Consider the following 23,933-nt stretch of genomic DNA (forward strand, 5'->3'; position numbering starts at 1 on the left):
TTGAGGTACAATTTAATTGTCATTTATTTAACCTATATATATATATATATATATATATATATATATATATAGTGGAACCCTGAATCTTCATTCCTGGATTTTACATTTTCCTGCATTTCTCAATAACGCAATGTTCCTTTGTTTCCCTACAATTTAAGTTGTTTTTTTTTACCTACATCTCCTGCAAACATAAAATTGAGGTTGCACTGTGTATAAGTGTGTGTGTGTATAGACACACATTACTTTTTCTCCTAACTGGGCCTAAAACAGGTAAGTCATTTTATTCATTCCTGGATGTTGTATACAATAAAATATTTCAATAAAATACTCCTTATGACATGTGCTGGCAAACAGATTTTAGTCCACAACATAAAAACACATAAACAGCACAATAAAATGCACTCTAAAAATATCTTCATCTCAGTCACCCTTAGGGCTGGTCGAGAGATCAGCAAGGAGAGCATTTGTTCCTCCAAATTTGCAGGTTTATTAAAATGTATAATGTACTTTTGTTAAACTCTACGTGCCTGAGAAGCAAAATAATAAATATAATTGGAGAGAATGAGAAAATGCAACTACCGCTGCCCAGAAACTAACATAGAAGTGACGCACTACTATCTCCACTCCATATGCCGTACCCTTCATGAATGAAGGCAGAGAGCCTTCCAAACTAATCAGAAAAAACTATCCAATTGTGCAACATGCAAACACGAAACTTTACATAGGTAATTCATACTTCAGGTTTGTGCGACTTACTCACTTTCATATATATTCTTTCATATTTCTAGATTAAAAATACAAAATTATTTATTACTTATGTGAAATGAGTATCTATTTTGTACACCGACAACGTTTCGGGAACCACTCTTCCCTTCTTCAGGTCCTATATTTCAGCTATCCGAAAATTGCCATAGCCTCGTCAAATCATACACTCGTCAGAAAAAGGAATTGGTACAATATGGTAAAGGTAAAATTTGGAAAACGCTAAAACCATTGCTGGACCCATGTTCACTGTTATTTGTTAAAATAATCACTATAAAACCTTCCGCTAAAAAAACAGTGCAAGTTAAAACTTTTTTAAAAAAAAGGAAAACATGCCCTCTTATTACACCATTTCCATGTGGTCTGCCTGTGCTTTCCTTTTCCTGACGAGTGTATGATTTGACGAGGCTATGGCAATTTTCGGATAGCCGAGATATAGGACCTGAAGAAGGGAACAGTAGGGTACCAGACGTCCGGATTTTCCTGGACATGTCCTACATTTTAGCCTTATGTCCGGCGTCTGGGAGGAATTTGAAAAATATCATAAATGTCCTACATTTTGAGCGTAACATAATATTAATTAGGAAAATACGTGTTTCAGTTGAACAAAGAGAAATCCTGCAAGCTGCAAGTCTATCGACTGCGCTCCCAAACTCAATAGTGAAATAATTTTGATTCAGCCATTGCCCAAAAAGAACATAAAAGTTTCTGGTAGAACAAAAACGGGAGCAATTAATGAACAAAGTTTTGGGTCACATTCTGATGATGTCACTGAGTGCTCAGTGTGGAATTTCTTTCCTTGGAGTTTATACTGATGGAACAAGATGTTTCCTATTCTTAAATCAGGAGGTATAGAGAACAAAGCTATTGAATTAAAAACTACCCTAGATGAAACTTCTGGAACCATTTCAAGTTATGGTAATTGCTGAATATTTGTTTACCATTCCGGGTCATAATGAGAGGGTACTGTTATTACCAGCAGCATAACGAAGTCATGAGAGAAATATTTTTTTTTCCAAAAAGTCTGTAGAAAGTTTGGTACTGGGGTTCAGTATAATTTGACTGTTCAGTGTCTCATATATATATTTTGACTAGACCTGAAACTTTAATGAAAATTGGCTTCTCTGAGAACAGAGGCCTGCACAAGACCTGGAGCAGACCCGTTCGCGAGACATTGCTCCTGAAATGCCATGCAACCTGCGCAACACCCTCGCTTGAGCAGCTTGTATGCCCACCTGCCCAGATCGTTCCTGGCAGGCATTGTAGACCCGCCGGGTACCCGCAGTCTTACGATACCTAGTAGGTCTCAGTTCGTTCTTTCCATCAACTGCAGACCCCTCCCTCTGCATGACGTAGTTGCTTCGAGTAGAAACTGCACCGGGCCCTCACCGTTCTGCAGTGTTGCCAACTGCAATAGATTTTCACTACTTAAAAAAGGGAACTCAAAGCTTCGTAAGCCACATCGCCAATAAAATGAGATTTACGAATGTTCCTACCCCCCCCCCCCCACACACACACATTGAAATAGGTTTTCCGTGGCACAGGATCCATAAGTATATGTCGTAAATAACTAATATACGTATATATAGTGATATAGGGCAGGACTGAAACATGTCACTTTCTACGCTGAGGTCGCGAGTCAAACAACACACTGTTCTACTGCGAACACCAGGGCCGTAGCCAGACAGGGGCATTGCCGTTACCCTCGTTTGGGGGGGGGGGGGGGGACAAGTACTTGGATAAACGTGCCAACAACAACAATCACAATAATAGTAATAAAGTAGCATGAAAGGCATTATTATCCTCATAAATCACGCAAAAAGGGGGTAGAAGTCGGTTCTCACGCATTTGTGTTGAAACAGAGGATTAGAAATATTTTTTTTCAACACGTCAATTTCACATTAGCTAATAATGGAAAACAAGCACACAAACTATTTTTGAAAGAAAGAAAGTGCATGATAAATGCATTCCGAATGTACATACATATGGCATGTAAAATTTCCATCTACAATATTTTCTTTTCACATGGAGCGACGTATTACATAATTAATTCATCCAACTCGTAACAAACCAACATTAATAGCAAATAATATCACGGGCCACCATAGCATTCTCTGTTTTAAAACTTTTCTCACTTAGATCGTTTGGCGCTCAGGGCCGACTCCCGCTACCCCTTTGCTACGGCATTGAACTTGATGAGACTTGTACTTTAATGTTTGACCCCCACCCTGACCCCTCCGCTAGACAATTTCCGTCCAAGGTTGTGAGCAATGCACCCTGCCCCCTCTGGTTGCGCCACTGCGTGCCTGGTTAAGGCACCATGCAATGAAAAACAATTAGTTTTCAGTGAGGAGATTTTTGTTTGCTCGATCATTCATTTAGATAAATGAAACTGTAATATTGCGTGCATTTCCTGGCAATAAGATAAAAACTGCTTACGCTGAACTGAAATCGCTAAGTATATAAATTCTCCTTGGAGAAGAAGTTCCTCCTAGGACTTCGTAGGATTTAGTAGCTACGTAAGTAGGCAACACTGGCTGCAGCCGTCCACATGGTGATGAAACACCTGGAGCGACACGCTGCCGGAGGGCTGTTTCCTTCCAGCAGGTTTTGCAGGTGCCCGGGTCTTGTTGAATGCCCAGGTACCTTGTAAGCTCAGAGCGCCTTGAAGACCAAGAACCCGGGTAGAGACGCAAGTCGACTCGTTGACGTGGGCAGGCGAGCAGGTAAACCTGTTATCGCGTGCAAGCGGGCAGTGGGTAGGTAAAAGGCAGACTATGCTGGCCTCTATCTGAGAAGTATCAGTTAAAACAAGTACTAAGAAGTGTATTGTGTAGAATTAAATGCAATTTTGAAAATTTTACATTTAAAGATTAATTTTTTTAAAATCTGAAAATTGTAATTTTTAAAGTACTTTTTAACATGTTCTAGAAATGTGTATTGTTTATTCCGAATGTTTTGTGTCCTGCATTTTTACTTAAAGTCCTACATTTTGGGACATTATGTCCTACATTTCCCTTATAGCGATCTGGTAACCCTAGGGAACAGTGGTTCCCGAAACATTGTCGTTGTACAAAATAGATACTCATTTCACGTAAGTAATAAATAATTTTGTATTTTTAATCTCTAGAAATACGAAAGAATATTTACATAGGTAATACTTAAATCACGTATCCATCATGAATGAGTAATATTTATGATTTTGCTTAATTTAACAATTACTTAGCAAAATAGTGCCGGATGGTATTTTTATGGGATAGAAAACTTTATGATTCTGACCCCCCCCCCCCCCCCCCAAAGTTAAGCCCCATGTTTGATTTTGCCCCTTCAAATTTAGGTCCCAAGTTACACCCATGAGTTCAGTGCATCAGTTGAAGTTGCTGCTTTTTCTTGACCAGCCCTGAGGATGACTCTGAGATGGAGTTGCAAGCTTCGAGATATTTTTAAAGTGAGTTTTATTGTGCTGTTTGTGTGTATTATTGACTAATAAGAAAATATGTAATGGGTACACTTGTCACAAGGTTGACTTTCGATACTCTCAATGTCTTAACAGGCACGAGGTCACCCAACGTGTGCATTTTATACCATGTTTTCCAGTAGTCAGTCCCTGGTGCACTGTAATCACCTTATATCCACGATAAATGTTTTACCTGATATTCAGATATGAAGGCACTAGCTTTCCTGGTGATTCTACTTGCAGCATCCATTTGGGAGATCTGTTGTCCAACACAAGCCTGAGAGAGCAATACAGCCTGTGCATTTCAATTTTCAGAACCAGCAGCTGATAACCCCTACTCTCAACTCAACCTTATGTATGTATGCCTTATGCATCTGTTGCCAACAGCACATTCATTTAATATTTTGACTTCAAAGAACCAGTTTTTTCAACAATGTTTCAGCTATGATGTGATATATTCTTGTTACAAGGTAGAGATACAGACTATAATCACATACGGAAAAGACAAAATATTAAGACTGAATATTCATGAAGATGCATTCACCAATAATAAATTTCCTACACTTGTTATTAGTATCTACATTGTTAATAAACTTTTTATTACACTAATTACTTAGATTTTGGTACAGTGCACAAGGTCATTGGTGCCCAAAAGTTAAGCATAATTTGCAGAAAAATCAAAGGGAATAGCACAGGCATGGATCCACAGGGAGGGTGGGTTATAGGGGAGATCACCCCTCCCAAATGCCAGACTTTCTACACATACAAATGTGGGCAATTGGGGGGGGGTTCCAAAATGTTTAAGAGAAATGGAATGTTTCTCGAGACTAGACTCTTCTTTCTTTTTCATTCGTTTTAGGCTGTATATTTCTTTCATCATACATACTCTAATATTCTACATGTCAAGTAAAAACTTTTTTTTTTGACGTGTAATTTCCCAACTTTGTAGAATGTTTTATTTTTGTGCCAAACTTTGATTTTGGGGGCAAATCTCACAATACATCACCAAATGTCACTCATTACTATACTATTCACTCTCATTGCACCATAATGTAGAGGAAATAAAGATCAGTATTATGATTCTTCAAGACAGTCACTGAATCTATTTGCTGAACCTACTCATCATAATAATTATCCACCTATTATTTTTATAGAGAGTCACTGCATGTAACTGCCTAACCTAATAACTCTAACAAAAATCTGCATAACATGCCAAATCGTCGTCGCCTTTTAATCAAGGGGTCCCGGGTTCGATTCCCGGTGGAGGCACATAGTGGTTTGGATCCCACTTTAAACTGTAGGTCCAGTCCCGATTAGCCTTACTGTGCATAAAGTGGACTTAAAGCAACAAATCAATCCAATCCAATAACATGCCAAATCAAAAGATAAGGATCAAAAGTTAACATAGCCTATCGGTACTAACACAGTATCAAACTACTAACACAGAGCTATGACATCTGTACATAGAATAGTAATCCATGCTTTTGTTTATGGCTATGAAACTCAATACTACAGTAAGAGTAAGTAATGCGACAATAATATTATTTTTCTGAATAATACATGGTAAACACCATTGGCAATTCCAGATTGATTCGTTTGGTTTATTTTACTTCACTTTCTTCCCACTATTTGGCTAATTGTGAAGATGAAGATGAGTGATGAAACTGATGAAGGGGATACTTACAAACAACACCCACCACTGGGCCAGGATTTGAACTTGGGAGCCTTGTCATAGGGAATGCCAGGTAATTGATATTGAGGGGGTGTAATATTTCTCTAGTTTCTTTGATGGTTTTCTGCACAACATTGCACAATTTTATTTATTATTATGATATCAATATTTATTCTGAGCCACAGTGGTACAGCTGGTAGGTTGTCTGACTGTCACACAGAAGATTCAGGTTTGATTCCTGGGGTTGGTGATACCAGGTTGGAATTTTTCGGATGTTCTATGCAAACATCCCTTCATCAATTTAATCTAATCATCACTCATTCTCCTAATCATGATTCGCCAGAAGTGGAATTCAAACATAAAGTTTATTTAAATTATTTATAGCAGTGAGAGAGGCAAAATAAAAATACAAAACTTTCAAACCATCTTGCTGCATAAGGCAGCTCTAGGGTTCAAGCAGCCTCTAATAACATGAGTATCGGTGAGGGGAGGTTAACGTGATCAGAGTGTGATGCTGATCACACCACTTCCACCAGGGTAGATATTGTTAAGTGGATTAAGCACCTCCACACCCCTCCATGGCATGTTGCAAGGGATAGCTTTACCTATTTTTACCATCTCCCTCTCTCTCTCACACACCCAAAATCATCATCATTTAACTTGTCTGGGGCAAGACAACAAGTACAACCAATATAGTTCAAGCAAGTGGTATTTGTATTCATGTTGTTTAATGTTGCTTTTCACAACTTCAAGTTAAGCTCTCCTAGATAGCAACACCAAACTTCAAAGCTGTAGGACCAAACCCTATTAGCCTAACTGAGCATAAAGTGTCCTTAAAAATGTTATTTTTACCTGACCTACCCAACCAAAGTTGGGCTTGAACTCTATTGAGCAAGCAAGTTTTTTTTTTTTTTTTAAATAGAACTGTATGTACATGACAAAATACATTTGAGGCTGTTGAAAAAATGAATAATTATACAGTAAAATAATAATTGTCTCCAAAAAATCTTGCACTGGATAATACACAAATTAAACATAACATCAGAAAATAGAAATGATGGTAAATTTGTGTTAGACAGTTTTAACCACTAAAGAAGAACGTTTGTGAACATGAACAAAATTTCTCTCTCTATTGCAAATTTGAAAAATGAAAAAAAAAAAAAACCTGCTCAAATATCTGAAATATTACGTAAGCAGACTGTTACCATAAGACTGCATGTGGGATATGACCAAATGCACTATCAATCCCAACATGTCTAACACATTCTTGTGACTGTCCAAATCTATACAGATCAGTACACACAAAAAACTATGTAACAGACACATGAAAGACCACATAAAATGTTCTTTTTCATGTAAATATGACAACAATGAAAGAAACTCTTACTATAAATATATTTAATGCTTAAGTGACAGTTAGAAAGTTTAAAAACTGTATTTTATCTCAATGATATATAATATAAGCCTAACCTATATCATGTGGAAATTTCAGGCTTACTTTTCTTTAACTTTGCAAACAGACCTACCTTATGTTCAAAGAATAACCTACTGACAATTCTACCATACTCATGTTATGAATTCAAACATAAAGTTTATTTAAAGTAGTTATAGCAGTGAGAGAAGCAAATTCCGAGGAACTAAATATCTATATTTGAGCTCAAAATTAATATTTGCACACTTTTTGTGTGTGTGTGCACAAGATACTATGAATACATGATAGTTGATTATTAAAGTTGTTCTTTGAGACTGGATATACTGTTTTATATGGTATCGTAACAGATCAGCTGTATATAGTTGCACATATCACCATACCTTTTTCTAAGTATGTGTTATCAATCCCCTTGTATTACAAATATTGCATCTTTAATGCCCATCCAATTTAGATTTCAACATGCTTCATTCTCTGTATATCTACAAGATGATCTTGAGCTGAAATGAAACAAAGAGGGACATAAATAATATTCCTCACACAAAGTTCCATTAAAAAAATCAATATACAAGTAAATGAGTACACCATCAGAGGGCAATGACAAGCCAATTTTAGCATAACAATATTTCTCTTCTTATTGCAAAATAACTAATAAATGAGCAAACACACGCTACAAAAATGAGAATTACAATGTAAATTTATGAAACCATGAGATGGCACTTGTACCATAATCACTGAAATGCATTCATAACGATCATCACAAATACATGAACAGAAAAAAAAATGATAAGGATCCGATTGTTTTAGGTTGTTTTTTTCAAATTCTCCTAGCAGGCAGACTAATTATAGTAGAATTTTGACAATCATTGTTACACAAAATTTGAACCTTCCTTAAAGTAATGAGCACTGTTTGGATTTTCAAAAAAGTTATTTATGTTGAAAAAACAACTTAAAAATTACCTTACGCAAGCATGTGCGCTTCCCATGGACAATGTATTTCTGTTGACAAGCGACTGTAAGTATCATAGACTAGTGGGAATTAATGTAGAAGTAAATCGGAAGCTTGGTAGAATGCATTTAGAGACTTTATTTTAGTGATAAGATAACCAAACCTGGCCTGCCTAACCTAACTAAAAAAGCATATATTGAACAAAATCTTAAGTAATTGCTAAAACTCCGCAGTATATGTTAACAGAAGTAGATTGAAAACGAACCATGTTAAAATTGTATTCCTTGCATTATGAAATCGCAATAAAACAAAATAAACTTGGGCCAAAAAAACCATCGGTAACACTTTACTATACCTGAGACAGATTCCTTCAAATTTACAGGAGAAAGTACTTATGGAATTCATTTTCTGTAGCGTTGTTGATGTTCGGGAATGTAGTTTTGATTCATTTTAATGCGAATGCATGTGGTTTTCTACGAAAATCTATTTCCGACGCGCTATTGCTGCTGCCGCCATTTCCTTTCTGCACGAGAGCACGATACGCGATATTGCTGCTGCTACAAGCCGATGTTGTCCGTATATGCTAAATTGAACGAAAGGAGTGCTAATGGAACCTAACCTAACAGGCCTAACCTAACCTAGTAGGCATACCTCGTCCCCGTAAGTAAGTAAAAAAGTCAATTTAAAATTCCTAAAGTGTTTTTAATTTTTTTTTAAATTTTTAAACTATGCTTGCCAAGTACTCGTAAATGTAAGAAATATACATTATTTTCATTACAAATTCCATTATTTCACCTAAATAAGTGTTCCGGAATGCAGAATAGTACGTTAGCAATGTAAAAAAGTGCAAAAGAAATCATTCCCAGGTGTCTCAGGTAGTAGTACCAAACCATCATATCCACACCTTACTGCCTTACCAACAACAACTGTAACATAATTGTGAATAAATGAAATACTCATAACAAAAAAAATATTGGTGTGAACAGTCATATACAGTCACAGACACTTCTGGGTGTAATGATACAATTGACTTTTAATGGGATCATTACAACCGAGAAGTGTCCGGAACTGTATATCAGAACCCACTAATACAGAGGAAAGTGTGTTAGGCTTGGCATCTTACTGAAGCAAACATGGAAGAAATATTTTGAACCACATTTATTATGCTCCAAACCACTTTCCTCTTCCCTGTATTCTCGCATGTTTGACAATCATTCTTTATTGCAAAAAGGAGTTCGACAAAAAAACATGTGATCTGGTGATAGGTGGTGGAGCCATACCTGATGCCACTCCCTTATGAAAATTTGCCCATAGCTCAAATTGCTTTATTCCAAATACCATCATACACACACAGGTCTTCCACATGAATCTAATTCTACACTTGTCATGTATACACCACAGATTTTTACTCATTACTTGCTATGCCATTTGATTTTTCAAATTTGTGTACATATGTAGGCTCAAATTCAGATTGTGTACTTACGATATCATAACTTTACACATGCATTATCCACATCAATCAATTTCTATACATACTTATAAATGCATACTGAACATACTCTTTTAAATTACTTATTGCATATTTTGTGCACAACAAAAGTTCCATCTCGTTACTATATGGTTATGTCAGTAGGTTAGGCTCTAAGAATTTTAATGAAATTCCTACATGTTTAATGTTTGGAATGTGTGGGGTCCTACCCCCACATCCCCTAAATGTGCCTTCATGGCAGTGCTATATGCTATATCAATGATTGCATACAACTTTTTCAATGTGATGGAAGAAAAAAAGAGCTTCTGATGGCATGAAGACACTTGTGGAAGTTAACTTTCACAACATAATTTGTCACAAAACAATAGTTTCTGCAATTTAAAAATGAGGAAATTAGAATTGCCAAACTTTAGATTCAATTCCAGTGATCTAAATGCTTTCCTCATATTTTCTACAACTTGTAACAATAATTCAATTTCAAGTATTGGTACGTGTGCACAGAAAAAAAAATCTGACAATCTATCATTGAAGAGAAAACAACAACTGTTCTGAATGTTTCATGATTTTTGCAAGTTTTATAAGAATATTAGGAAGTGCTTCAGAATACTGGAAACGACTGTGGGAGTAAGTTTAAAGCTCGGAGAAACTATTTAACACAGTTAAAAGCTATTCAATTAGTAGTAGTTACTTGAGAAATTATGACTTGAAACGTAGCTTGCACAAGCAGGCATCCTTGGTTTCTGGTTGATTTGTGGACAAGAGTTTTGCAGATTTTCATGCGAGGCTCGAAGGGGGGGGGGGGGGGGGTAGGAGCAAATTTACAATATAGAGAATGTCTCCAATTTCGTTAATATTTGGTATACTAACTAAATTTGACCTTCTAATCACGAATTTGTTGTTAAAATGCGGGGTCATGTGTGGAAATCGGAATAAAAGCCAATATAAGTGATTTTTTTTTAGCTGTATCGCATTGTTTTATGAACAAAATTTTAACTAAGCTTGCCTAACCTAACCTTATGGGAAATAATTCGTGGGGCTATCCGTGAATGGTTTGTGGGGCTACCCGTGCATAATGTACAATTTCTACACGTGACCCCTGCATTTTAACAACAGATTTGTGATTAGAAGGCCAAAATTAGTTAGTATACCAAATAGTAACGAAATTGGAGACATTCTCTATATTGTAAATTATTACCGAAGGGGGTTTCACGCTTTGGTATAATTTAACAATACAGGGAATTTCTCCAATTTGTTTGAATTTTCGGTTACTTACTAATTTGGGTCTCCTAATCACGAATCTGCACTTAAAATTTGGCGCTCACGTATAAATTTGGCGCTTATTTGGGGGCAGGTGAATCCGGCCACTTTCTAACATGCCCTTAACAGGGAGTCTATAGATATAGGCGGGGCCGCGATAGCGGTTGGGGGCGGTAGGTCGATTACCCCAGGGGCGGAGCCCGGAACCGGCGGGAAATTCGGAAATCGAGGGTGTGGAAATAAGAACTTAATTTCGATTATTTTGCTATTTCCACGTGTGAGCGCCAAATTTTGACTGCAGATTCGTGATTAGGGGGCCAAAATTAGTGAGTATGCCGAATTTCAAACAAAATGGAGAAATTCCCTGTATTGTAAAATCGCTCCCATGCTTTCACCAAATATTACATGATCAGGTGTTTGAATCATTTAGGGACGTTATTTTATTGCTAAGAGCCCTAAACCTGACCCACCTAACCTAACAACGAAAGCATTTAGCGATGAAATGCCCCTTTGCGCTCCAGCACATGAAGTAGATGGCAACAGCAGTCTGTACCCAAGACAAGGGGCTACTCGCAAACAAAAACATTACATGGTATACGGAATGGAAAAATCGTTCTGCAGAAAAAGCATAGTAAGTAATTACTAAGACTCTGAAGTATGTGTTAACTGACATAATTAGAAATCGAGCCATGCAAAGAAAAAAAACGAAAAAAAAAAAAAAAAAAAAAGTGCACCATGATAAATTCGGAATTTAACAATCGGAACTTGGGCCACACAGTGTAAATACGTTCCTATAAACAAACACCCAGAGTCAATTAGATCTATTTGTCCGGTAATTGGTAGTCTTATAAATGTTGCAATCGAACCATAGGCAAGGCATATTAAGAACACATGACTGTGCAGGCAGTGGAAATTGACATTTAATTTCTTACGACACAGGTGTACATGAATATATAGTCCATTTTTCACAACGTTGTGCATTTTAAGATGCATGGTAACAGTTTGCACAAAGACAATATAATCACATATTGCGGAAAATGTTGCGTAAGTTTGACGAAATTGAATTCTATTTACTTACTACAAATGGATTAAACATCTCTGTAGGTTACAATATAAGCATGTAAGAGCACATTATCGAAAATAATAATAAATAAAAATATGTAAACAGCTGATCACAGGAGATTCAATTCTGGCGATAAACTGTGGGCAGCCAGTGGCACAGGCAAATACAACATCATTAAACAAACTGTTCGCCATTTTTGGTCCTAAATCGGATTTTTCCTTAGAGAAGTTTTCCTGAGAAAACGAGGTAGTGTCTGCTGCCACGTTCTTTTTCTGCTGGAACCTCAAAAAAAATGCGCGTACCAGCAGACTCGGTCTTTGTCTTATCGTGATTTCATCATGCTATGTATGCAATTACGTCTGTAACACATACTGTGAAGTTGTAGCGATTACTTTCACAAAAATGTTTTAAGATTATGTCCCTTAGCATTCTTCCAATAATAAACCTAAATGCTCTCGTTGTTAGGTTAGGTTCTGTTAGAATTAAAATAATATCGCTAAATGCTTTGTAAAGAAAAAGGTTCTAAATTACCTGTACATTCATTCCCACTAATCATAAACTTGCATTTCTCTTGTTTCAATCTGTTCTTAAGATTTGTAACATCCTCTTAGCAGACGAATTACGTGGCAGGAGCAAATTTGACGCTTATTCTTACTGCTGCCACGCACGTGTCAGAATTTAACAAACCAACCAGGCTCGTAGCCAGGGGGCTGAAGCCCCAGATATCCTACAAATATCAATTTTAATATTGTATATTGGTAATTAAATTTAGGTGGTGTAGCAGGAACGTCTACGAACTTTTAAAGCCTTTTTTTAACGGAATGTGTAAAAGTTAATAAGAAAAAACAATAACTATGAATTTCAGTACACTAACTGTACAAAATGTAAGAAAATAATGGACAACAGTTGTGTTGGATATTCACTCATACGGTAGATTGAGTAGCATAGTGTCTCCATTTATATAATAATAATAATAATAATAATAAACAATAAGTTTGGATTGAAATTGGAATATTTTTAACAACTTGTAATAGATAATATTGTAAAATAACAATAATTATTGTTATCATTATTTTTTCTACTAATCAAGTTTTATGAGTGGCCTGGCCCCTCTACAAATATTTCTGGCGACGCCTGTGCTGATTAGGGATGAGCCCACCCCCCGAAATAAAATCCTGGCTACGGACCTGAAACGAAACTAACGGACATCCGGTTTCACATTTTGAGCAAGTCAAACTAGCGTAGTGTCTTCACGGCATTTGCCATTTTCTTGTAGAATTAGGTTTAACAGGCTTAATTATTTTAGCCCGGTTGTTAAAACTGGGGTGTGCAGGATACCGAAAAGTAGGTACAGGGACAGGAAATTTTTTCCCGATACTTGTTAAAAATCATTGTGTTCGGACACTTAATTTAGTTGTAATTTTGGAATTTATGGTATTGCACGAGATCTTCGATGACAATAAGGACATCATATTCGTAACCGATATAATGTTAAGCGAATACACTCTTTATAAAGGGGGGGGGGATTCACTAGTCGAATCGGGAAAATCTCAATCAGCATCCACTATCGTTTTCTGGAAAATCACAATCGCAAAACTGTATCGTGGTTTGGTTATACTCGCACCCTATTATGCTTCACAATGAACAATGGTACATTTAATAAAATACTAGATGTCGTCGCCTTGTAATCAAGAGGTCTAAGGATCGATACCCAGTGGAGGCACATAGTGGTTTGGAATCGGATCCCACTTTAAACTGTAGGTCCAGTCCCGATTAGCCTTACTGTGCATAAAGTGGACTTATAAAACACCAAATCAACCAATCAATAAAATACTAAAGAACACAAATTTGCGCGTGTTAACTCTTAAAGAGTCGAGTTTTGTTTTAAATCCACTTTTATGCATAGATAGACGAATAGGAACTGGACCTACAGTTTAAAGTGGGATCCAAACCACTATGTTCCTTTACCGGGTTTCGAACCCAGGACCCCTTGATTATAAGGCGACGGTGTTACCACAACGCCATCGGAAAGACACGAACAGAACTTGCTAAGGCAGGCCAGTGCCATACGTATATTGTGTCTTACAAGATAAACAATTTTAACAACAATCATGACGAAAGAAAGACAACAGCCGCTGACCATTGTAGAGACTGTCCCCCACCCCAGTGCATGAAAGTGCATGCTTCTCTATCAAACACAGATCCATGGCTTGCCTATTGTATACAATAATAGGGATCTCACTTCAATACAAAACATTCTGCGCACATATGATAATGCAAGAGTTAAAAGTGTTTTTGAAAGGGGATGCGGAGGAATATTAAGGGATGCGCAAGCACCCTTTCGCATCCACCGCCGCCCCTGCCCTCTTGTGTCATCGACAGAGGCCACCAACAGTTATTATTATGTAGTTTGTTTGATTGAGTTTATTTTACTTCGCTTTTATGCCACTTTTGGATAATCGCGAAGATGAGAATGAATGGTGATAAGATGAGATGAGAATGAATGGTGATAAGATGAGATGGATGAAGGGATAATCACAAACGTGTAAGGGCTACACAACACAAGCCCCACACAGGATTATCCTGGTTGCAGGTCCAGGCGCCATAGTCTTGTTAGTCTGCAAAATGCAGTCCTAGGCGTACTACGTGGAAGTGAGGTTCATATTTTGGTCCTTTCGGAAAGTTACCCCTTACACTGCTGTGTTAACGGTACAAAAAATATAAATGTTATTGGATATCTTAGACAATATTTTTGGATCCCCCCATTTGGTTATACCAGCATCGCCACTGTGTAAAAATGGAAGCAAAATGTAGGTAGCAAGAAGATTTTCTTATTAATCAGGATAATTATAATCATTCACTTTCTCCCTGTGTATTGTGCTAACGAAATGAAAGTTAAGATTGCCTGCTCCAAGTACTACTGAAATCGTCAAATTTGAACACATCCGGGGAATTTTTTTTGCTCCTATCCAATCTCTCTCTCTCTCTCTCTCTCTCACGAGGGCAAAGTTCAGAACAATGAAAATATAAAATAATATCAACAACATCTTAACTAGCTTTATATATTAGGATATTATTTTTTTAAACATTAAACACTTGCTACGGTACCGAAACATCGCCCATAAAAATAAACATTTTAATGCTTCTTAGACATACAAACGTTTCTGGCTTTAGTGCCAAAATGACCATAAATTGGTATTTTTTATGAAAAATGTACGGGTGTTGAAAAAAATTAAAGGGAGTGTTAGGGGGTACGTGGACAAACCAGGGGTGAAACCAGGGCAATGGCGCAATCTCCCTCAAAATCATGTCAAGCGTCCTCAAATTATATTATTCGCGCACTCAAACCATATAGTAATCTCCACGAAGTAAAGCTCAGGACGATAATATAATACGGTTCCTATTTCAAAGAACTCATCCCCCCCCCCGTTTCCTTGGAGTAAATATAATTATTTTAGTAACCCATAACAATAATTATGTGGATTTTATCTTCAGTGCAAATTTAACTTGTTAAAGTAAAATTTTTCTGTGACGTGCAGTTAGAAATACGGATTCGATATATTTTTGTTCCAAATGATGCACCTGCTTTAAATTAAGCAGTATACCAACACTAAGCATTAAGTGATGTTATTAATGAATATCGAGAATATCGCTTCTCTTGTAATGCACCTATAGTATATAAGTTCCAGTGCCGTGCACTGAGGAGTAGCTAGTCTAGCAGAGATAGATTAATCAATCTTACCTCTATAATTATTTTCAAATCACAATATTTATTGTCTTGTTAAAGCCACAGTTAATATGCAACACTTTCATTTTTCACGCGCTTCTCGTCCCTCGGTGTGATCCGCGGGCAAAACGCCTAGCTCGCTCTTCTTCCGCCATACCAGTTCCAGGTAGAAACGGTTGCCCGAAGGAAAAGGGAAGATTTCTGCCTCTACCTCCCTTGTCCCCTCGCCCCCGCTGCATTGGTTGAAAGCCCGGGTTTCAGGTCCCCCAGTCTATCTCCTATAGGACAGATAGGGGATTAGTTTCCATTCGGTAAATCCTCTAAAGAACTCAAGGGAAAATTTTCTGCAGTACTTACGTATGTTCTCTGTATTTACAGAACCTTATAGGATGTAGTTTTATTATTTATGAAATGGGAACGTGTTATGTGCAGACAATAATGTTAGGCTTTCTTTCTTTGTTTCTTTTTTTTCAAATATGGAATATATAATTATTAAATTACAAATATTTGCTCAGGATCTCTCTCGCTCTCGTTTTAGTAGTGTTTTATTTAAAACGGATGTATTTATTTGGGCAAGAGAACGCACGTTCATATTGCTGTTGGTTTGTTTATTTTACTTCGCTTTTCTGCCACATTTGGTTATTGCGAAAATGAGGATGAGTGATGATATCGTGAAACTGATGAAGGGACCTCGAACAATCCAGGCCGGTATTCGAACCTGTGATGAGCGCGCATTCATGTTCCTGTGTTGTACTTTGCAGTGAATAATGAAATAATTTGAAATGAAAAATGTATCTCAGAACTCAAGAAGCCAAATGAATATTATTGAAGAAACTACAAAAAAGTGTGTTTTGTTACCTGTTTTGTTTCTGTGCATAAAGTGGACTTAAAACACCAAATCAACCAACCGTGGGAGAGTGGTTATCACAGCACGCTACGACACCAGGAGTTCCGGGTTCGAACCCTGACCTGGGCATGGGTGTTATTTGTGTTTGTCCCTTCATTAATTTATCGTATCATCTTCGCAATTAACCAAATATGAGAAAAAAGCGGCGCTAAGTAACAAAAATCAAGTCAAATCATTGATTGATTGCTTCATTTGGTTTATTTTACTTCGCTTCTCCGCCACTTTTGGCTAATCGCGAAGATGATACATTATAATTGATGAAGGGACACACTCAAAGAATACCCATGGTAAAGCCGAGATTCGAACCCAGGATCTCTGGCTTAGTAGTCAAATCAAATCGTCTTATATTTTCGAATGGGTGTGGGGGTTACGTGTACTTTTTTTGGTACTCATTCATCATTTTGCAATCTTTTCCTGTTATTGACGTTCTATCTTTAGGAATACTGTGTCCTAAAGGGGGGAGGGGTATGACCCACACCAACCCCACCCCCTTGAGCACGCCACTGATTGCTACCCCAAGTGTCGACGTCACCGCACGTCACTGATAAGTTCACATTAACCTCAGCAAAGCGCCAAAGAAACACGCAATCCTGTAACACATCATTGCGAACCAAGCAAGCAAGAACATTTTTATATCCATCTCTTTGCAGGCTTTCAAGAATATTAATTGAATGGGTTGTCAATACTTTCTTAGGATTTAGAGATAATTAATTAGTCTTTTCCAGATTCTCTTTTGTCACATTTCGGGTCTAAACGTCGCTAAATACAGTGTGCAAAATTTAATGTTCGAACTCTCTCTCCACTACATAAATTCCTTGACAACCTTAGATTTAACACTTTATCAAGAGCTTCCTATCTCCCCCTTGAAATTCATAACTCAATCCTACCAGCATCATTTCCAAGCAAATTTTAGACTTACTGTTGATATTGAAGAGTGGATATTGCCTCCTCCAAAAAATTAATTCTCAGTCTCCACACAAGAATTTCGCAACAGTCTAAGACAATAATAATACCCAAGAATTGGATAACCCTCCCTCAATTTAATGCTCAATTCCCCTCTAACTAAAATACCCGCCATGATCTCAGACCTAGAGTTGGATACTGTCCCCCACCTCCCCAACGTTTAATTCGAAATCCCCCCAGAACACACGTGTAAAATAAGGCCTAATATTTTGGAGGTGGATATTTCTCCCTCCCCCCTTCTTCGATAACACCCTTAAACACTTTCTTTTCTTCATCTAATGGATTAAATATGGTGCATTTAAGGTGTCAAATTTTTACATATATTTTGGAAAATTATATAAATGTTGAACTTTATATTAGCCTATTTGAAGGGAAAAAATCCCCCCCCCCCGAAATTTCGATGGCGCAGCCTGCGCCACAACCCCCCCCCCCAACCCCTGTGGGCACCCCCTGGGATAAACCACGGGTGGCAGAGGGAGGCGCCGGCGGGGATATTTGTGGGGCTAGTTACATTTAGTATACACTTAAAATTAAAAGCCATACACAATTCATCTTTGGGCTAAAAGTGTTTTTTAAAGTTTCTGAAGGAATTTGGGGATTTTTAAATTTCCCCGTCTCGATCAAGTCACGTTGCCGGAAAATTCAAATTCAAAGCAAAGTACATCATCCTACGGATCGTCGCTTCATTTCCAATTGACATTCAGTTGTTCATCTATTTCGCAAATTATTTATTGTCTTCTTGAACATTTCTACGAAGAAATTCCACAGGTACAAGTTAGTGCGGCGGCCTGCAACCATAATCACACACACCAGCATAATATGATTTCCTTTTACTGCTTTGCCGATGTCACTCCCATTACATGATTATTTACCTTTCGTTTTCTTCTAGTATGCGGCTTTTACCGCATGGCGGCGCTATGTGCGTCAGTTCATGATGAGTGTTGCCAACAACACAAACATATCACTAAGCATAGGCACTTTATTAAAAAAAAAAACCTGTCCTTCACTTTTGGTCAGCAGGGCCGACGATAGGGGGGTATTTCCACCAGGTACCCAACCCCAAGGGATTCTCGAGACCTCGACGATTTGTATCTTTTCTGTAATAAAAAAAAATGAAAATATACTTGTTTAGCATTTGTTGTACGCATAATCGAGGGTTATTAATTTCCTCTAAACTTATTGGACTCAATAAGGACTGAGTGACTTTGAAGGACAATACAAAAGATTTATGCTTGCGCACTACTATTTATGATAATATGCATCAAATAATAATCAGGAACTTTACTTTCGCCAACTGGATCTAACATCCTTCTTTGTTATTCAATAAATATTCAATTTTCATCTCATTGACATTAATTAATTTGCCAGGGCACTTGTTTTTGTACAAATTATGCCGATTTTAACTACAGGTAAGCAAGATAATAAATACGCGATGTTATATCTCTGTTCTTATACCGTCTTTTTACCAACTCATGTAATAATAACAATATAATATTAATTAATTTATATATATCTTAATTAATATTTATTTAATGTTATATAATTATCATGCACAATTTTAATTTAAACATTATTATTATTATTATTATTACCATTGATACTATTAATATGTTTTTGTACCACTGTTAACTAAAATTTACATGTCACTTACTTCTGGAATATTTCCAGATATCTTGGCCTCCCCGATGGCGCAGTGGTAGCGTCGTCGCCTTGTAACCAAGGGGTCCCGGGTTCGTTTCCCGGTGGAGGCACATAGTGGTTCGGATCCCACTTTAAACTGTAGGTCCAGTCCCGATTAGCCTTACTGTGCATAAAGTGGACTTAAAACAACAAATCAATCCAATCCAATTTCCAGATATCTGGAAAAATGTGTTTATTGTACCTGTAACTAAAAACAAAGATGGAAAAGCCAATGATCTTAATAATTATAGACCAATTACTACATTAAATTCCATGGCAAAGGTTTTTGAACCCATAATTGATGACTATTAGTCTTTTTCTTTTAAACAATATATTGATGGAAATCAGCATGGTTTTTGTTATAAAAAGGTCTACTATTACAAATTTATTGGTTTTAATAGACTCTCTTAAATCTAACATTAGGAAGCAATCCCAGACCGATATTTTATTTATTGACTTGGCTAAAGCCTTTGATAGTGTCAGCCATCAGCTATTAATTTACAAACTCGACCAAATGGGATTATCACCACGATTTCTGAAATGGTTTTCCAACTTTTTAGTAAATAGAAGTTTCTCTGTTAAGATTGGTGAAACAACTTCTTCTAAAAAGAAATACTTCGTGGAGTACCTCAAGGGTCGCCACTTGGCCCAATTCTGTTCGCTGCTTTTATCAATGATGTTACATTATGTTTTAAATCTAGCACATGTTTACTATATGCAGTTGATATAAAAAATGTTAAGAGTATTTTAACAAATAATGATGTCGCTCAACTTCAAGCTGATCTCGATAGAATGACATATTGGTGCAAGATTAATGAAATGGAAATTAACTTGAAAAAGTGTAAAGTTTTAAGATGTACTAAGAAAGTTCATTATGTAGTCTCCAACTATTTTATTTATCAAAATAAAATCCAAGTGTGCGACAGTCATAAAGACTTAGGAATATTAATAGACTCCTCTCTCATATTTGATGAGCACATTTCAGAAATTTGCAAAAGAGCAAAGAGAATGCTTGGTTATATATTTTTCTCATTGAACGTTTTTTAAAAAGAAGATATCTTAATATTCCTGTATAAAACGATAGTTCGTCCTATTCTTGAATATGCAAATGAATTATGGATTCTGACTGCAACCAGTCACCTTCAAAAAGTTGAATCAGTTCAAAAACTTTTTATCAGGTTATTATGCACAAAGTTTAAAAAAAATTACTATGACCAACATTACTCTGAATGGTTAACACAGTTGAATATGTTTACTTTAGAAGTAAGATGAAAAATGAAAAGGATAAATTTTGTACAGAAGATATTAACTATCCAAGTTGACAGTGAATACTTTTTGAATAATATAGCTTATAAAATTCCCAGATATTCCCATAGGTATATCTCAATTCTCACATGCCTAAACAAGGCCAGGGGTTTAGTAGCTGATCTTGTTGAAACCTACAATTTGAATTTATGTTGATGTATAAGATTGTAGGATCCACTGTTTTATTTTATAATTATATATTCAATTTTTTAAATTTTGTATAACCAATTTTGACATAGTGATATACCTGGTTGTTTAATCGTTATCATCACTTAAATAAATATTATTATTATTATTATTATTATTAGAACAATACACAGTTAATTGCACAATATTATATAACAATAAACAATTATTAGTATCAGAGATATAATAGATCTCGTTGTAGGGCCGGTGGCAACCCACCATCGTGAGGAAATTGGGAAGCTCCGAGTGAGTGAGCGTAATCCGGTCACGGAGACCTACTATAACGGCTGGGGATACGTCGGGCTAACCCCCCGACTATTCCAATACTGGTTGAAGATCTCTACGCTTAGAGGTGACGAAGGAAAGTGTGGGAGGGAGACCGGCAGTCGGTAGGTATGCCTAGGCCCTTCATGGGCTGTTGCGCAACGGATTACTATTACTAATAGATCTCGTTGAAAACTGTAACTTGAAGTGTAAATATGCTAACTTGTTATGTTATGTTATTCTACAGCTTATGTATTTTTTTGGTGTAACTTTGTACTTTTGTATTTGACTTAGTGCTGTATTAGGTTTTACAATGTGCTCAACACTTAAAATAAACGATTATTATTATTATTATTATTAGTACTCCTGAGACACTTGGTTCGGATCCCCCCCTCCGAAATATACTTCTAAATACGTGAATGTAATGAAGAATTCTGTGCTTTTGAAACATAGAATATCGTATGGGACAAGGCCGAGATCCCGCCACCGAAGAACCCGGATTAGAGTCCCGGCCTGATATGGGTATTCATTGTGAGTGTCCCCTCATCTAATCGTCACTCATGCCGATCTTCGCAATTAGCCAAATATGGCACAAATCAGGCCCGTACCCAGGGGAGGGGCCATGCCCCCCCTCGAGCCATGAATTTTTTGAATGTGAAGCTATAAAGCTACGAAAATAACATCGACGATTTTTCAATCTTGTAAAAATTTCAATTTCGTCCTTGCATAAATGAATGTGTTTGTTGTGTAGAGAGGCAGTCTCCAGAATATGCAATATTGGAATATTTTAGTTTAATAGCCATTCATGCAAGGTTACCAGCTGTGGCGGCGATTGAAGGGGTATGGGTGGGGGCAGTTGCCTCCCCACCAATTATTTTCAATTTTGTTCCTGCACTAAGCCTTGTCTACCCAGACCCGGTGGAGACACATAGTCGTTCGGATCCCACTTTGAAATGTAGGTTCAGTCCCAATATGTGCATAAAAGTGGACTTAAAAACAAAAACTCAAACTTGTCTACTAAGAGAAAGTAAAGTATCCTTGCCCCCCAGTTTTGGTACCCAATCGCCGCCACTGGCTACCAGGTGAAAATGTCTCTCTCTCTTTTATCATTGGTTAACCATAGCCCGCAACGATCCTTCGTAGCGGGCTATGGGTTAACTCATTTAGAGGGCCTCCCTCATGGCGCAGTGGTAGCGTCATTGCCTTGTAATCAAGGGGTCCCGGGTTCGATACCCGGTGGAGGCACAAGTGGTTCGGATTCCACTTTAAACTGTAGGTCCAGTCCCGATTAGCCTTACTGCGCATAAAGTGGACTTAAAACACCAAATCAATCAAAACTCATTTAGAATTATTTATTGTAATAATAATTGCTAATGCGCATATTTTAATTTATAAATATATTATTTTCTAAACATAGAATTATCGTGGCTGTTCAATGGTTAGGGTATAAGAAAATAAAGGAAATTTTTAATTTGCGAAACTCAGAACTGTCCGAATACTTCTGACTAGTATCGGCGATTGGGTGCCAAAACTAAGGAAGGGGTACAGTTATTTTCTCTTGGTAGACAAGCATTAAGAGGCCATAGTACGGGGGCAACTGCCCCCAGGTCCCCCCAAATAGCCGTCACTGTGTATATAAACATGGATCTGGCCTCTCCCTAAAAAAATCCTGGGTACGGGCCCGGCACAAATAATAACAATAATACAGATACGTACAAGACAGAGGTTTATCCAGAATGTTCCATATGGGGGTGTAAGGTCATTTTCGGGAGCGCAAAAGCATATTTAACAACAAAATGGCCATAAATTGGACTTTTGTAAAAAATATTTAGGGGTGTTTTAGGTGTGGATAAGTTACTGGTATGGGAATGGAGAGGTTATCCTTGTACATTTCTGCGGCAATACCAGCAGATGACACAATAGTGACAAAGCGTATTTGGTGTAAAAAAAAAAGAAGATAATAATAAAGGCATTCAGTAGGCACTTCTGGAAGCAACATTAACACACACACACACACACAAACACATCGCGAAAACTTTTCCGAGTATTTGAAAATAACAAGCAAAACTGTCTGGCGTATTTTGCATGCGTTCGTATAGGCAAAGAGCTAAGAAGTAGTTGGTAACACTGTTCCTGACACGTTCCGAAGTTTGTTGTCTGCCTGTTGAGTTTGAAAACAGCAATATCATGGCAAATTATCACAAACCTGAAACAAGATCCATACAAGAACTGAAGGATATAGCTAACAAGCTGAGGATATCCTCCATCAAATCCACAAGCGCTTCTAAATCAGGGTAAGTGGAAATAGTTGTTTTCATTTTGGGCGGGATGCTGAAACCATCGGTCTGCTTGGTCATGCTGCTCAGCACGCCGGCGGCACCGAGCTTGTTCGAGTTGCACGTGAACGAAACAAAACCTCAATGACTGAAGCAGCATGCACATTGCAATGCAGTAAATCATTATGGCGCATTTACTAAATGTACCGTGTCCGACATCCATATTCTGATACAGATTGAATGTGTGTTTCGTTCCGGTCGTTTTACGTAAAAGTAAACAGTACCACGTTGATGAACATAATTACTGGGTTACTCATTATAATAAATTTAGAATTGTCCTTTTTTTCATGCACTTCTCACTTGCTAAGTGATGTAAGTTTCCATAATTTATTTATTTTACGTAGGATCGTGAACGAATTAAGAATTATATTTCCTTGTAACCCAAATTTACTGTAAAGTTTTAGTTTGACTATTATTTGAATCAACAGGTGTCCCACAGAGAGCATGTTCTTCTTTAATGTATATTGAGATAAGCAGTAACTTTGAT

General features: G+C 37.1%; 2 protein-coding genes across 2 annotated transcripts in view; one reads left to right on the plus strand and one right to left on the minus strand.

Annotated features, from left to right (window-relative positions):
- The window catches only part of wash (WASH complex subunit washout), a 51,687-nt gene extending 39,449 nt beyond the window's left edge, over positions 1 to 12,238 (minus strand). The window contains exons 1-2 of the mRNA XM_083118053.1: positions 12,094 to 12,238; positions 7,704 to 7,820 (exon numbers count right to left, since the gene is read on the minus strand). The gene's annotated coding sequence lies outside the window, so the exon portion shown is untranslated. The remainder of the gene's footprint in view (positions 1 to 7,703; positions 7,821 to 12,093) is intronic.
- Positions 12,239 to 23,241: 11,003 nt separating this feature from the next.
- LOC145983981 (transketolase) overlaps positions 23,242 to 23,933 on the plus strand; it is a 109,308-nt gene continuing 108,616 nt past the window's right edge. Inside the window, exon 1 of the mRNA XM_083117222.1 lies at positions 23,242 to 23,404. Within this exon, the coding sequence (XP_082973348.1) occupies positions 23,298 to 23,404 (107 nt within the window). The 5' untranslated portion in view covers positions 23,242 to 23,297. The remainder of the gene's footprint in view (positions 23,405 to 23,933) is intronic.

This window comes from Lepisma saccharinum, chromosome 2 (assembly GCF_977018435.1).
Source record: "Lepisma saccharinum chromosome 2, izLepSacc3.1, whole genome shotgun sequence".
In the NCBI taxonomy this organism is placed as follows: Eukaryota; Metazoa; Arthropoda; class Insecta; order Zygentoma; family Lepismatidae; genus Lepisma; species Lepisma saccharinum.